At 37.3% G+C, this 12,100-nt stretch overlaps 1 protein-coding gene across 1 annotated transcript in view; it reads right to left on the reverse strand.

Moving 5' to 3' along the window:
• Positions 1-1,170: 1,170 nt before the first annotated feature.
• The window catches only part of sdcbp2 (syndecan binding protein (syntenin) 2), a 30,494-nt gene continuing 19,564 nt past the window's right edge, over positions 1,171-12,100 (reverse strand). The window contains exons 6-9 of the mRNA XM_023293569.3: positions 10,011-10,186; positions 7,812-7,983; positions 5,851-5,942; positions 1,171-2,471 (exon numbers count right to left, since the gene is read on the reverse strand). Coding sequence (XP_023149337.1) covers positions 2,417-2,471; positions 5,851-5,942; positions 7,812-7,983; positions 10,011-10,186 — 495 coding nt within the window. The 3' untranslated portion in view covers positions 1,171-2,416. The remainder of the gene's footprint in view (positions 2,472-5,850; positions 5,943-7,811; positions 7,984-10,010; positions 10,187-12,100) is intronic.

Raw genomic sequence — 12,100 nt, forward strand, 5'->3', positions numbered from 1 at the left:
TGTCATCTTTATGTGTCTGTTTGTCTGCTTCCTGTATCTCTGGATGTTTTACTTTCAGGCTTATTCCAGAATTGGAGGACATTTGGGCTTCAAAATGTTTGGACAACAAAAAAAATACAATTTTCTGCTCCGTATTTATTAATAATAGGTAATAAACTATCAAAGGCTTGATTGGCTCAGTTTACACATCAATGGTAGCATTTTTATTCCATGTTTTATTTGTTGTTTGCTAACTCTACTCTAATCACAGTAACAGGGTTGCTAATCCATGCTAATGTGATCTTTTTCTCAGCAGTAGAAGCTAGATATTTAGCTGCTGTTACTGCTGACCAAGAGGACAAACTGACTGATGGAAAACAGTCCAAAGAATTAGTCTGATCCTGATAATATGTGTAACAGGGTTGCATGAGGTTGAGTTAGAGATTTGTCTGTTATAAAAATGAACAAAAATGAGTGAATCTGGAGCTTATAGCAGGTAACAGTTGTGGACTTTTGTGCTTTTTTTTTTAAAACTCATCCTAATCCAAGATTTTGTACAATTTTAGGATTTTTTTGGGTCACGTTTTAATGCTAGGAAGATATAGGCTGACAAAACTGGGTTTAAAAAAAGAGCCCAACTGTAGTCATGATCATCCTTTCATCCACTTTTGGAAGTATTGTGGTGCTGGTGGTTAAACACTTTAACAAGTGAAAAACTGGTATTTCCATTGTGTAAAAATACTGTAGCAATCCTGCATCAAAATATTATCAACAAAATGCACTTTAACCCTCTAAATCTTGCACGTTTTTCTTCCTTTTGCATTCTTACTGCAGGTTGATGCTAAAATTCTCGTACATTTATTTGTATGTTATTCATTCAAGACATGAAATCAAGGCTGACAAATATGAAAAATAGAAGAGAGAACATAGCTTTGCTCTACCCAGTCTTTAGAAAACTGATGATGTTAATTCCAGCTTTTCATGTGATTCACTGATTCCTTCTACCAGCTAAAAAGATTCCAAAAAAAGATTTAAATTTCATTTTAACTGTTTTGAGATTCAGTTTGGTCATCAGGGGGGTGGAACATGACAAAAATGTCATTTTAGGGGGAACTCCAGACTGATTTGGTACCTTTAATTATTTGTTGCATTTATTCAAAAACAAACTAGAGAGTGAAGATAAAGACGCAGTTATGTGAACAGAAAGACTTTATTCGTTTTACAATATTATCTCGGTTACATTCGTATATAAACTTTTAGATTTTTTCTAGCATTTTTTTATACAGAATGACAGCGATGTTTATCAGATTGCATACCTAGAAAATTAAAGGAATACATGCATCCGAACACAAACAGCATTAAAAGGAGAAAATTTTACACGACGAGTAGAAATTTTCAAAAAAAAAACCCAGAAACTGCTCTGCCTGGCGGCGCTCATCAGTGGCGGAAGGAATCTGACGGAGGGGAAGGAGGCGTCGAGCGACACCTAGCGGAGCTTCGAACCCACCACGGTTTGTGCGGTTTCGGTTTTTTCAGCATCAAATTTCAGCGGTTTCCTGTTTGTTTTCTCATGAGGCACCACGAACACGATGATAGGAAATAAAAAGACTTCACTGCTGCTGAAACGGACACAGGAAATGGAAAGTGCACTTAGTGGGTCTGCGGCTCAGACCCTCCGGACTAAAACCCACAACGCCTCCGAAGACGACCGCTTTAAACACGAAACGCTCCACCAGCCTCCCACTCATCTGGTCGTTTTTTCTTAACATTTGCTGCCTCTCTTCCCTACACTTTCCCCTGGAATGCGCACAGTGTTCTGAGGCCGGAGATGTGCTGCGATGAAACACCGCCACCTGCTGGAGGAGGTGGGGAAAAAACAACTACCGATAATCACGACACTAACTTTCACCTTTAAAACAACCCGCTGGCTAAAAACCTACTGGTCCTAGAGATGACTGTACACCGTGTGATTCTGCTGCTTCAGGTTCTAATCGGATTATTTACACATGAGGTGTAAAAGTGCAGGGACTCGGAGCGCAGCTGGGAATCTGCATGCCAGGCTCTGATTGGCTGCCTGGCTGCTTTTACAGCATTTTAAAAAACAACAAACAGAAAAAATGAAGCGTCACTGACTCGTCTCCACTCTGAGGAGGAAGCTCTGGACTCATGATGGTGAACGTGGCTTTAAAAAACGTTTTACTGTCCATGATGTCAAAACTAAGTAAACATGAACATGGAGAGAACGAGGTTAACATAGAAAATACTAACATCAGCAGAGGTGAGGACAGAACGTAGAAAAGGGAAGGAATAGAAAAAAAGGCATCTTAAGAGAATGTTAGGATGATTGAGGAGGCGCTCGGTGTGAAGACAGAATGATACGGATGTGAGGAGGGAGAAGAGAGACTCGGGATCCGGACGGTTTTCCTGCTGCTGGTCTTCACACTTCGGGGACGGAGTGATCCATGGCGGACCGCAGCAGACCGGAGGACATCCTGGAGACACAAACATCACCAGACTGCTTCACCGACAACAAACATCAAGTTCTGTTGGACAGTTTCAGCTTCATCAGCACTAAAACTGTTCCAGACTCTAGACGATCAGTTTATTACCGTTCTCTGAATTAAACTGATCCTTCATTCATGTTTTTATCAGTCAAATCTGGCTTTTAAAGTCTAACGGCTCACTGATAAAAATGATAAATTTAATTTCTAAAAGGGTTCAGCGTCAATATTTGTAGATTTCTTTCTCAATGAAAATCACTTGATTAGTAATAAATACACAAAGTACTGTTAGTATTAAAACAAAGTACTGTCAGTATTAAAACAAAGTCTGAGCACTGATTTTAGTTTTACTACAACTGATTATTACACTGAAGATTTCTGCTCATTAACAGTTTTCAAAGAAGCTTTAAATACTGACAGAAACACTAAACTGTAGTATAACCTAGTAGACTGTACTATACTATAGTATACTGTATTACACTATACTGTAATTTACTGTACTTCACTGTAGTATACTATAATATACTATACTGTACTAAAGTGTACCATATTCTAGTATACTGTATTGTACCATACTGTAGTATACTGCACTTTACTGTAGTATATTGTACTATACTGTACTATACTATATGGTGTTAAACTGTACTATACTGTAGTAGTGTAATAAACTTTACTGTGCTATACTGCAATGCACTGTACTATACTACACTGTAGTAAAGTGTACCTTATTGTAGTATACTGAACTGTACTATACTGTAGGTTACTGTATTATACGTCACTTTATTGTAGTATACTGTACTATACTATACTGTAGGTTACTGTATTATACGTCACTTTATTGTAGTATACTGTACTATACTATACGGCATTAGACTGTACTACTCTGTACTATACTATAGTATACTGCACTATACGGTATTAGACTGTAATATACTGTCGTAGTGTAAAAAACTGTACTGTGCTATATTGTAGTATTCTGTACTATACTATAGTATACTGCACTAAACTAGTATTCTGTACTATACTATAGTATACTGTACTAAACTGTAGTATTTTGTACTAAACTGTAGTATTTTGTACTGTACTATGGTATACTGTACTAAACAGTAGTATTCTGTACTATACTATAGTATACTGTACTAAACTGTAGTATTCTGTACTATACTATAGTATACTGTACTAAACTGTAGTATTCTGTACTAAACTGTAGTATTTTGTACTATACTATAGTATACTGTACTAAACTGTAGTATTTTGTACTAAACTGTAGTATTTTGTACTGTACTATGGTATACTATACTAAACAGTAGTATTCTGTACTATACTATAGTATACTGTACTAAACTGTAGTATTCTGTACTATACTATAGTATACTGTACTAAACTGTAGTATTCTGTACTATACTATAGTATACTGTACTAAACTGTAGTATTTTGTACTGTACTATGGTATACTGTACTAAACAGTAGTATTTTGTACTAAACTGTAGTATTCTGTACTAAACTGTAGTATTTTGTACTAAACTGTAGTATTCTGTACTATACTATAGTATACTGTACTAAACTGTAGTATTCTGTACTAAACTGTAGTATTTTGTACTGTACTATGGTATACTGTACTAAACTGTAGTATTTTTTACTAAATTGCAGTATTTTGTACTGTACTATAGTATACTGCAGTAAACTGTGATATTCTGTACTATGCTGTACTTGTACCAAAAATTAGTCCAACTAAAGATATTAAAGACCTAAAGATCAAAAATGAAAACTTAAAAATAACTACAAAGTGTATTTTCTGAATAAAACAGTGATATCTGTATACTGTAGTTATAAAAAGCGGCCACTGGGAGGCGCTGTTGCTAATCTTTCTATCTCTGTGAAGCACTTTGGTCATAATAAGGTTTGACGTAAACAGGAAACAGATAAGAAACAGTTAATAAATTAAACTTCCTCCTGTTGGTTCCAGACATAAGTTTAGGCTCTGGATTTGGGTTGTTTTGTTTGTCGTATTGTGTTTATTTTCCTTTTTGCTTTTATGATATTGTGACATTTAAAAAAAAAAGCTAGTTGTTCACCAGACCAACAGAGCTCTGAAAAACAGAGATCTGCACAGCTGGAAAAGTCTTAAAGATCCCAATAAAGTGGTTTTCTAGGATATTTTGGCGCTACCAATGCTAAAAACGTTTCATTTCCCCTTCATAAAAACTTCTAAACGTATCTCTGATACACTTTTACTCTTCATATTTTATTATTTTAGATGCACTCTTTGCACCGTAAAATGACCAGTAATCCGATTTGGTCCTGTTCGTGCAAAGAAAATAAAGGATTTGCATCAAGAGACGAGTTTTTAGCGGCTAAATCGACGACCAGAGAGCAACTAAATGCAGACAAAACACAGTATGTTGAATAAAACGTGGGCAAAGGTTAACACATTTAGTGACGTTTGGATGGAAAATATAAAATAAGGCATCAAAAGTAAGCAGAGAAACAAAAGAAAATTAAATAAAATCTGGGCATGGACTAGTAAATCCATAGGCATTATTTTCACTCCACCAAGGAACACAGCAGAGTTCTGTGACGATCAGTGTTGGTTTGTCCGTGTGTTTGTCCGTTAGCTACATTACTAAAAAAACGGACCAACGGATTTGGATGAAATTTTTAATGAAGGTCAGAAATGACACAAGGACCAAGTGATTAGATTTTGGCAGTGATGCAGCTTATAGTCCGGATCCACGGATTTGTTAAAGATTTCTGTATCATTGCCAGATAGCGGCACAGCGTCACTGTAACCATGACAACAAGTGAACACTACATCAGCTGCCTGCTGATGATCACATGATTGTGATCCTACTACAAATCCACCACTGAGGACTTATCAGGACTTATCAGTCAGAAATGATACAAGGAACAACTGATTAAACTGTGGGGGTGTTTCTGAGTCCCATCAATTCCCGCCGCCCGCTACATATTTAGATCACGTGATTCAGTATCCGTACAAAACTTACACATGTATAACACACGCCTGTGCTCAGCATAAGGTCATTTTGGTTGTGGGTCCATCTATATTAAATGGACACATTCTATGTTGCTGTGATTTCTGATTATCAATAACTAATAAACAAATGATAATGCCAAAATTGGGGAATGGACAGCCTTGGAGGAGTACTGCACTCTTTGAGTGCCTTTCTAGCTTTTCTTTGCAGAGATATTTTGCTAAACATTGATTCTTTCCTGCAGCAGTCACACTGGAATATTAATGTCTTTTAAACAGCAGCACAGAGGAGTCGAGGCGGCGGCTCGATTCCAAACATGGATCTAGAATAAAAACCTAAACTGACTGTGTTTAATTTAACTGCTGCAGTGGTCTTACCTCTTAATCATGTGTTCGTAGACGAACTTGGGCATGATGGTGATGGTCATGGCAGTTGGAGAAGTGCTCAGGATGTCCTTGATCTGAGAATCCTGTAATTTTCACACCGAGACAGCAGCATGTAAGACTTGAATTGTGTTAATAGTCTATTATATTCTATTACTCTATTATAATTAGAAACACAAGTACTTTACAGTTTTTCTCCACTATTATAAACAAAAAGGCTCCAAACAGTGTTTTATTCTGACACAGAATGAACTAAATGTATTGCAGTTATGAGCTTTCAATGTTGCATCAAACCAATGGAGAAAAAGTGTAAAGACCTAAAAACACAAAACTTTACTAAAAACATTTTTAAAATCTGCACCACAGGGGGAACAGAAACTGAATTTTACTGGTGCACAAACTAAGTAGAAGTCTCTACTAAAATGTACTAAACAATGAACAGATGTGGAGCCAGCGAGGGCTGCACTTACTTAAAAACGTCCCTCGTTTTAATATTTTCTGCTATTAGAGCAGCTAGAAATCAAAATCAGCAAATCAGCTTTCAAACATCTCATGAGAATCACAAACAATCCTGCATCTGTTTTAATTTATAGTCCGTGTTGTTCTCTGCTAAATGCAAAGATCATCTAATCTCACAGTTTCTGCTAGATCTAATCTTTATTCAATTCTACGCTGATGACATCAGCCTTTCCTGGGCAGCAGGAACAACTTTATCATCTGAAACTTGTTTTAAATGCAGACAAAACTAAATTTATTTTCTTTACAACTTCTAAAACTGCGAGATCAGCACTGTCTCGAAAAATTTAACAAGAAATGGTCAACAAATATAGTTGGTATCATTTTTAAGTATAGGGGGTCCTCAAGTCAGAGTTCTGTTCCTACAGACTGATGTAAGTCGATTTTTGCCATAAGTCGGAACTCCAGCAAAAATGTTAACAAAGCCGTTATGTGCATCACGATATTGATCAGTTCTTCATAAAATCATGAATACCAACGACTTTCATGCATGTATGAATCATTTTACAAGAAGATAACAGAATATGTTCCACTTTTTTTTACAACTTGATCAAATAATGTCAACGTTCGTCAGTGTTTCTGTTCCAAGCATTTTATTAAATCTAATTTCACTTCCATGGTGTGTTGCCCTTAAGACAGAATTATTGATGTACTTTTATTTTGAAAAAGCAACTTCCTGTCCGCTATTTTGATGTTTAGCTTTACATACGTACGTGCTTTTCTGGATGCACAGCTCTCTAGTTTGTAAACGCCACAGAGGTAATGTCATCAGTAATTAACTTCACTTCTGGACTGACTGGTTGAGGTAAAAGGATTTATTTACACGTATTTATGTTGTTTTACTCTGGTTTTGTTGCAGTTTTCACTCTGTAATGTGTATCAAGAGCCACAGTAAAGAAGTCAAGTTTGCTACAACTCACGATTCATTTTGCAAGCACGAGTTTAACTAGTTGGACAGCTGCAGCTTTTACGTTGCAGTGAAGACAGCACACATGGAGAAGGCTTTCCTTTTCTTTGAAACATCAGAAGAGTCAGCCTTACGCTTGGTGAGCCATGATGAAGGGTAACAAGTTAGCGAATGTAGCACAATCCAAGGAGGCAAACAAAGCCGTTTTATAGCGCTGCGTGACGACGTATTCGTCCACTCCGCTCATCAACTAGTTCCAAGTTACCAGTTCCAACGTTATGACGAAACGTCGCAGGTCGAGGACGTCGTAAACCGAGGACCGCCTGTATCTAGGATTATTAACTGACGACCATTTGTCTTTTAAGGAGCGCATTCAGTAAATTGTAAAAAAAAAAACAAAAAGAAACTGAAACTCTTATTAGGATTTTACTACAGAAATGAGTCTTGCTTTTTTTTTTGTGTGAAACAGAAATTGGCAGAAAAATACATAATACTCACACAATAAAACTAGAACATGCAACTAGAATCTGACCTTGAGTCCGATGACGTTCTGTCCGTTGATTTCACAGATGTAATGTTCGGTCAGGAGGCCGTTGCGGGCAGCAGAACCGTCCTTGACCAGCGAGGTGATTTTACCGGACTTGTAGATGAAGCCCACGTGTCCTGAGCTGTCTTTGTGCATGGTGACAGTGCGCTGGAAAGGCCTGGAGACACCAACAGGAAAGATTATTAGTCCACAGCTGGAAGGATTTCCGTTAAGAAACATCAGAAATACTTCAACTGCAAAGAGCAAATCAACCAGCAGAGGGAGCCAAACGTCTCAGCTTCTAATGAGATGGAAAAGACCCAAAATAGCTCCCTTTTAAATATTAATAGGCTTTAAAATCTGAAATCTGCTGTACAATGTGGGTCATGAACCATTAATAGTCGTCTTATCTTTGCCTGGTCGGCTGGGAAAGTTCAGTTACAGTTACATGAAGCCACTTTTTCTTTGAATTACAGCATGAAATTAGAGTTTAAAGTTTCGAAAAGCTCCCTAAATACATCTAAAAGGCAAACTATTACATTTAAGTACATAAAATACAAGAGAGATTTTCACACATTAGATAAGCAGTTTAGTCTGACTCACTAATTCTCAATAATTTGCCTTCAGCCCAGTTTGTAAAAAAATGAAATACAGTCTTGACATGTTTTTTTCTGTAACACTATGATGAAATGTACATTTTCATCAACAAATATCTACACAATAAAGGAAATAATGTCTGAATATATGAACTAATGCAGGATTACTCAGCATCCTGCATGCATAAACAGAATATAATGCATCTGTCTCAATGGTAAGATATAATAATTTGCATAAACTGTATGTTCTTTAGCTGCATCCCCTTCACTAATTTGGCTTTCAGTGGCGTAAAAACATCATCAACTTACCATTACTATTGGTGTTTATATGCTACATATTAATGCTGCTTTAATGATTCTTATTATGTAATTGTCTTATCTTTTCCTGGTAAGCTGGGAAAGTTGAGTCGAAAACAATAAAGTAACTTTTGCTCTGAATTCTAACATGTTAAAAGTTCATAAAAGCTGCCTCCAAAATCCAAACTTCTACAAATCAGTATAAAACATTTGACATGGAAATTAGACAAATGGTTGATGAGTAGTTTAGCCAGACTGAAAAATAAACCACTACGTCTGTTTCCATATGTGCATTTATATTCTAATGTGGAGGCTCATAAAGTCATTCACACGTTCTTACTGAAAAATTAAAAATTAGTGGTGACAAACTTTTTCTCCAACACAAATGAGACTCAAAATAAATGCACAGTAAACTCTGAAAACAAAAACCTTTGAAATGTAGTACAACAAATATCTACACAATAAAGTAAAATGAATTCAACAGGCTACAGGTTGTACGGGATGGTAGTTTAAGTTATATTAATGTTGTTTTAATGCTATTAGATGTTTTAGCTACATCTCCAGCTAAAAGTAGTTCAATAATTACGGTGACCTGCAGTGGAGGAACAGGTAGATGCAACTACATAAAAATAAACTAAAAGATGGATAAATAGACAAACAAATGAAGGGTTATTTAACATCCTGCATGTATAAATCTGTGGATGTTCTCAGTCATCCAGGTCATGATAAGTCTCAAGCAAGCATAAGTTATGGCAACTGAACTAACCTCGTGTGAGTCGAAAACGTTTCACCTCTCATCCAAGAGGCTTCTCTACTCCCCACCAGGCTTTCAGAATTGAAGAAGCCTCTTGGATGAGAGGTGAAACGTTTTTGACTCACACGAGGTTAGTCCAGTTGCCATAACTTATGCTTGCTTGAGACTGATCCTGCATGTATTTACAGAAAGATAATGCATCTCTCTGAAAGGTGAGCAAAAATCCCCTTCCAGGATGATACTGCAGATATGTTTTTTAGCTGCCTGACCTGCACTAGCTGGCTGCAACTTTCCTTTCTGTAACCTAAAAATAACATTTATCAACTGCTTTCAGTTCTTTGGTGCGTATAGGATACAGGTATGGTTGATAGTTTAAGTTATATTAATGCTGTTTCAATGTTATGAGATGTTTTAGTCTCGTCTCCAACTAAAAATAGTTGAATAATCACAGTGACCTGCAGTGGAGGAACAAATAGATGCAACTGTCCAAGTTATGAAGGAACAAACGCATCCTGATAAAAGGTTTCAGAAGGAGTGTTGCAGTGAAATGTTCCTCACCTGTCCCTGACCACCAGCTCGATGCGGGTCTCGGCTGCAGCCTTCAGAGCCTTGTGGGCCTTGTCCACGCTCCATCCAGCACAGTTCTGCCCGTTGATCTGAAGGACCTGGTCTCCAAAGCGAAGCCCGGCGAGGGCGGAGGGGGAGTTGGCCTGAACCAGCTGGATAAACACTCCCTGATAAAGAGGAAACACATAGAACTTTCAAAATGAGTCCTGAGCAATGGAGGAAGAGAAGGAGGAGACCTCGACAGCCGAGAAAACAAAAGGAGTCCTCAGGAGAGAAAAGGAGGCAAGGACACCGAGACAACAGAGGAAACAAAAAACAGAATCTGAAGCTGAAATAAGTAACACAAAACAGGATCAACAGGTCTGAACAACCCATTAAAGTAAGAACTAGCTACAGTCCATGCAACATGATCTATTTAATTGAATTATTATGGTCTTCTGTGGAAGCTATGTTAGCCTACAGCTTACTGAAGACTGCTTTATTCTGCAGAAATCATGAATGTGTTTTGTTTGCTATACTTCAGTAGTACATTGATTACCAACACACTAAATCTCCTGAGTCTGCTTGCTTGTTTCATAGAGTCAGAACAAACTGAATTATTAACCACATTCTGGGGCCACTTTCAAGCTGGTATCAAAGGAGACCATTTATTCAGTCTGTGTTTGTTTGTCTTATTCTCGCTCCGTTGCTCCAGACGCCACCCAGTCACTATTTTGGTCGCTAATAAGCTCGCTAGCCTAATTACCGCTAATAGCATTCCAAGTAAATTCCATGCCGATAGAAACACGTGCCTTAAATCTGGGCAGTATTGGACTACATCTTCAGGTTTGCAGGAGTTAATGTTACCTGTCTTTTCTACGACGTTCATTCTGTGCACCGAGTTGAAAAAAACAAAGTACCACCACAAACATGTAAATTTCCCCTGGAGTGGGGAGAAATAAAGAACTTCATCTTTATCTTTATCTTAAACAAACAAACAACTGATCTCACACAGATGTCATTTATCAGACACAAAACATGTTTAGTCTCAATCCAGCTTTAGATATTTTTTCATTTATTGTCATGAAAACTCTCCACAAAGGAAACAGTTCTTTAATTCCTCGCCGAGAAAGCATATCATGGGAGAGCAAGTCGTGCTAACCAATCACAGAAAGCCATTGTTTACACAGAGAGACAGAGGAGCACATTAGCAGATTGTAGCAGCTCCGATTATTTACTGAAGCTGTGTTTGGAAGGTGACAAAGGAGATGTTGCTGAAGTTGATTACACAGAAAACACCCCAATAACTGGCTTATTGGTGACACTGCAGCTTGAATGTTTTTTGCTGAAGGCTAAAGCTATCACTAAGAGGTTTGCTGTGCCTTTAGCCTCTTGCTAAAGCTACCTGTTGTACTATAACATCTTCCTAAAATCTGATTAATTTCAACAATCTGTTTTAACTGACAGACATGTCTCTTTAGCAGAGAAACAACCTGCAAAGGCTGAACTAGCCATCGCCACAAATTGGGAAATTAGCTACTACAGTAGATAAGGCTATGCTAACAGCTAGTGGCTAAGATAAAAGGCAGCCACAGATTAACCTGAAACAGTGTCTGGAAAATAATAGTTAATAAACCTTGAAGATCTGGATCTAAGTGGGCAGTAAAAGTGAGAGAACATTAAAAGATTTCAATAAATTGATCATTCAGTCTTGATCAATCGAACTCACGGTAAACACAGAAGAGCATTGTAGCATCACATGACGCTCCAACCATCATCACTCCAGTTTCTATTTTACATATTCAGCTAAAGTAATCCCTATTATTGAAGAAACCTACTTAGAAATGACAAGATCCCTGCTATCAAATGCTGTGAATATATACCATTTATTGTACGTCTGTTCCCAATATCAGTTATTGGTTTTTTTTTGACTATCAAGAATCAATACCTGCCCCAAAAGAAACATACATCGGTCATTCCCTACTTTTGATTAGAGAAAAAAACAGTTCAAGATACACTACCGTTCAACAGTTTGAGGTCATCCAGACAATTTTATGTTTTCCATGAAAACTCACACTTTTATTCATGTGCTAACATAACTG

This window comes from Amphiprion ocellaris, chromosome 8, assembly GCF_022539595.1.
Source record: "Amphiprion ocellaris isolate individual 3 ecotype Okinawa chromosome 8, ASM2253959v1, whole genome shotgun sequence".
In the NCBI taxonomy this organism is placed as follows: domain Eukaryota; kingdom Metazoa; phylum Chordata; class Actinopteri; family Pomacentridae; genus Amphiprion; species Amphiprion ocellaris.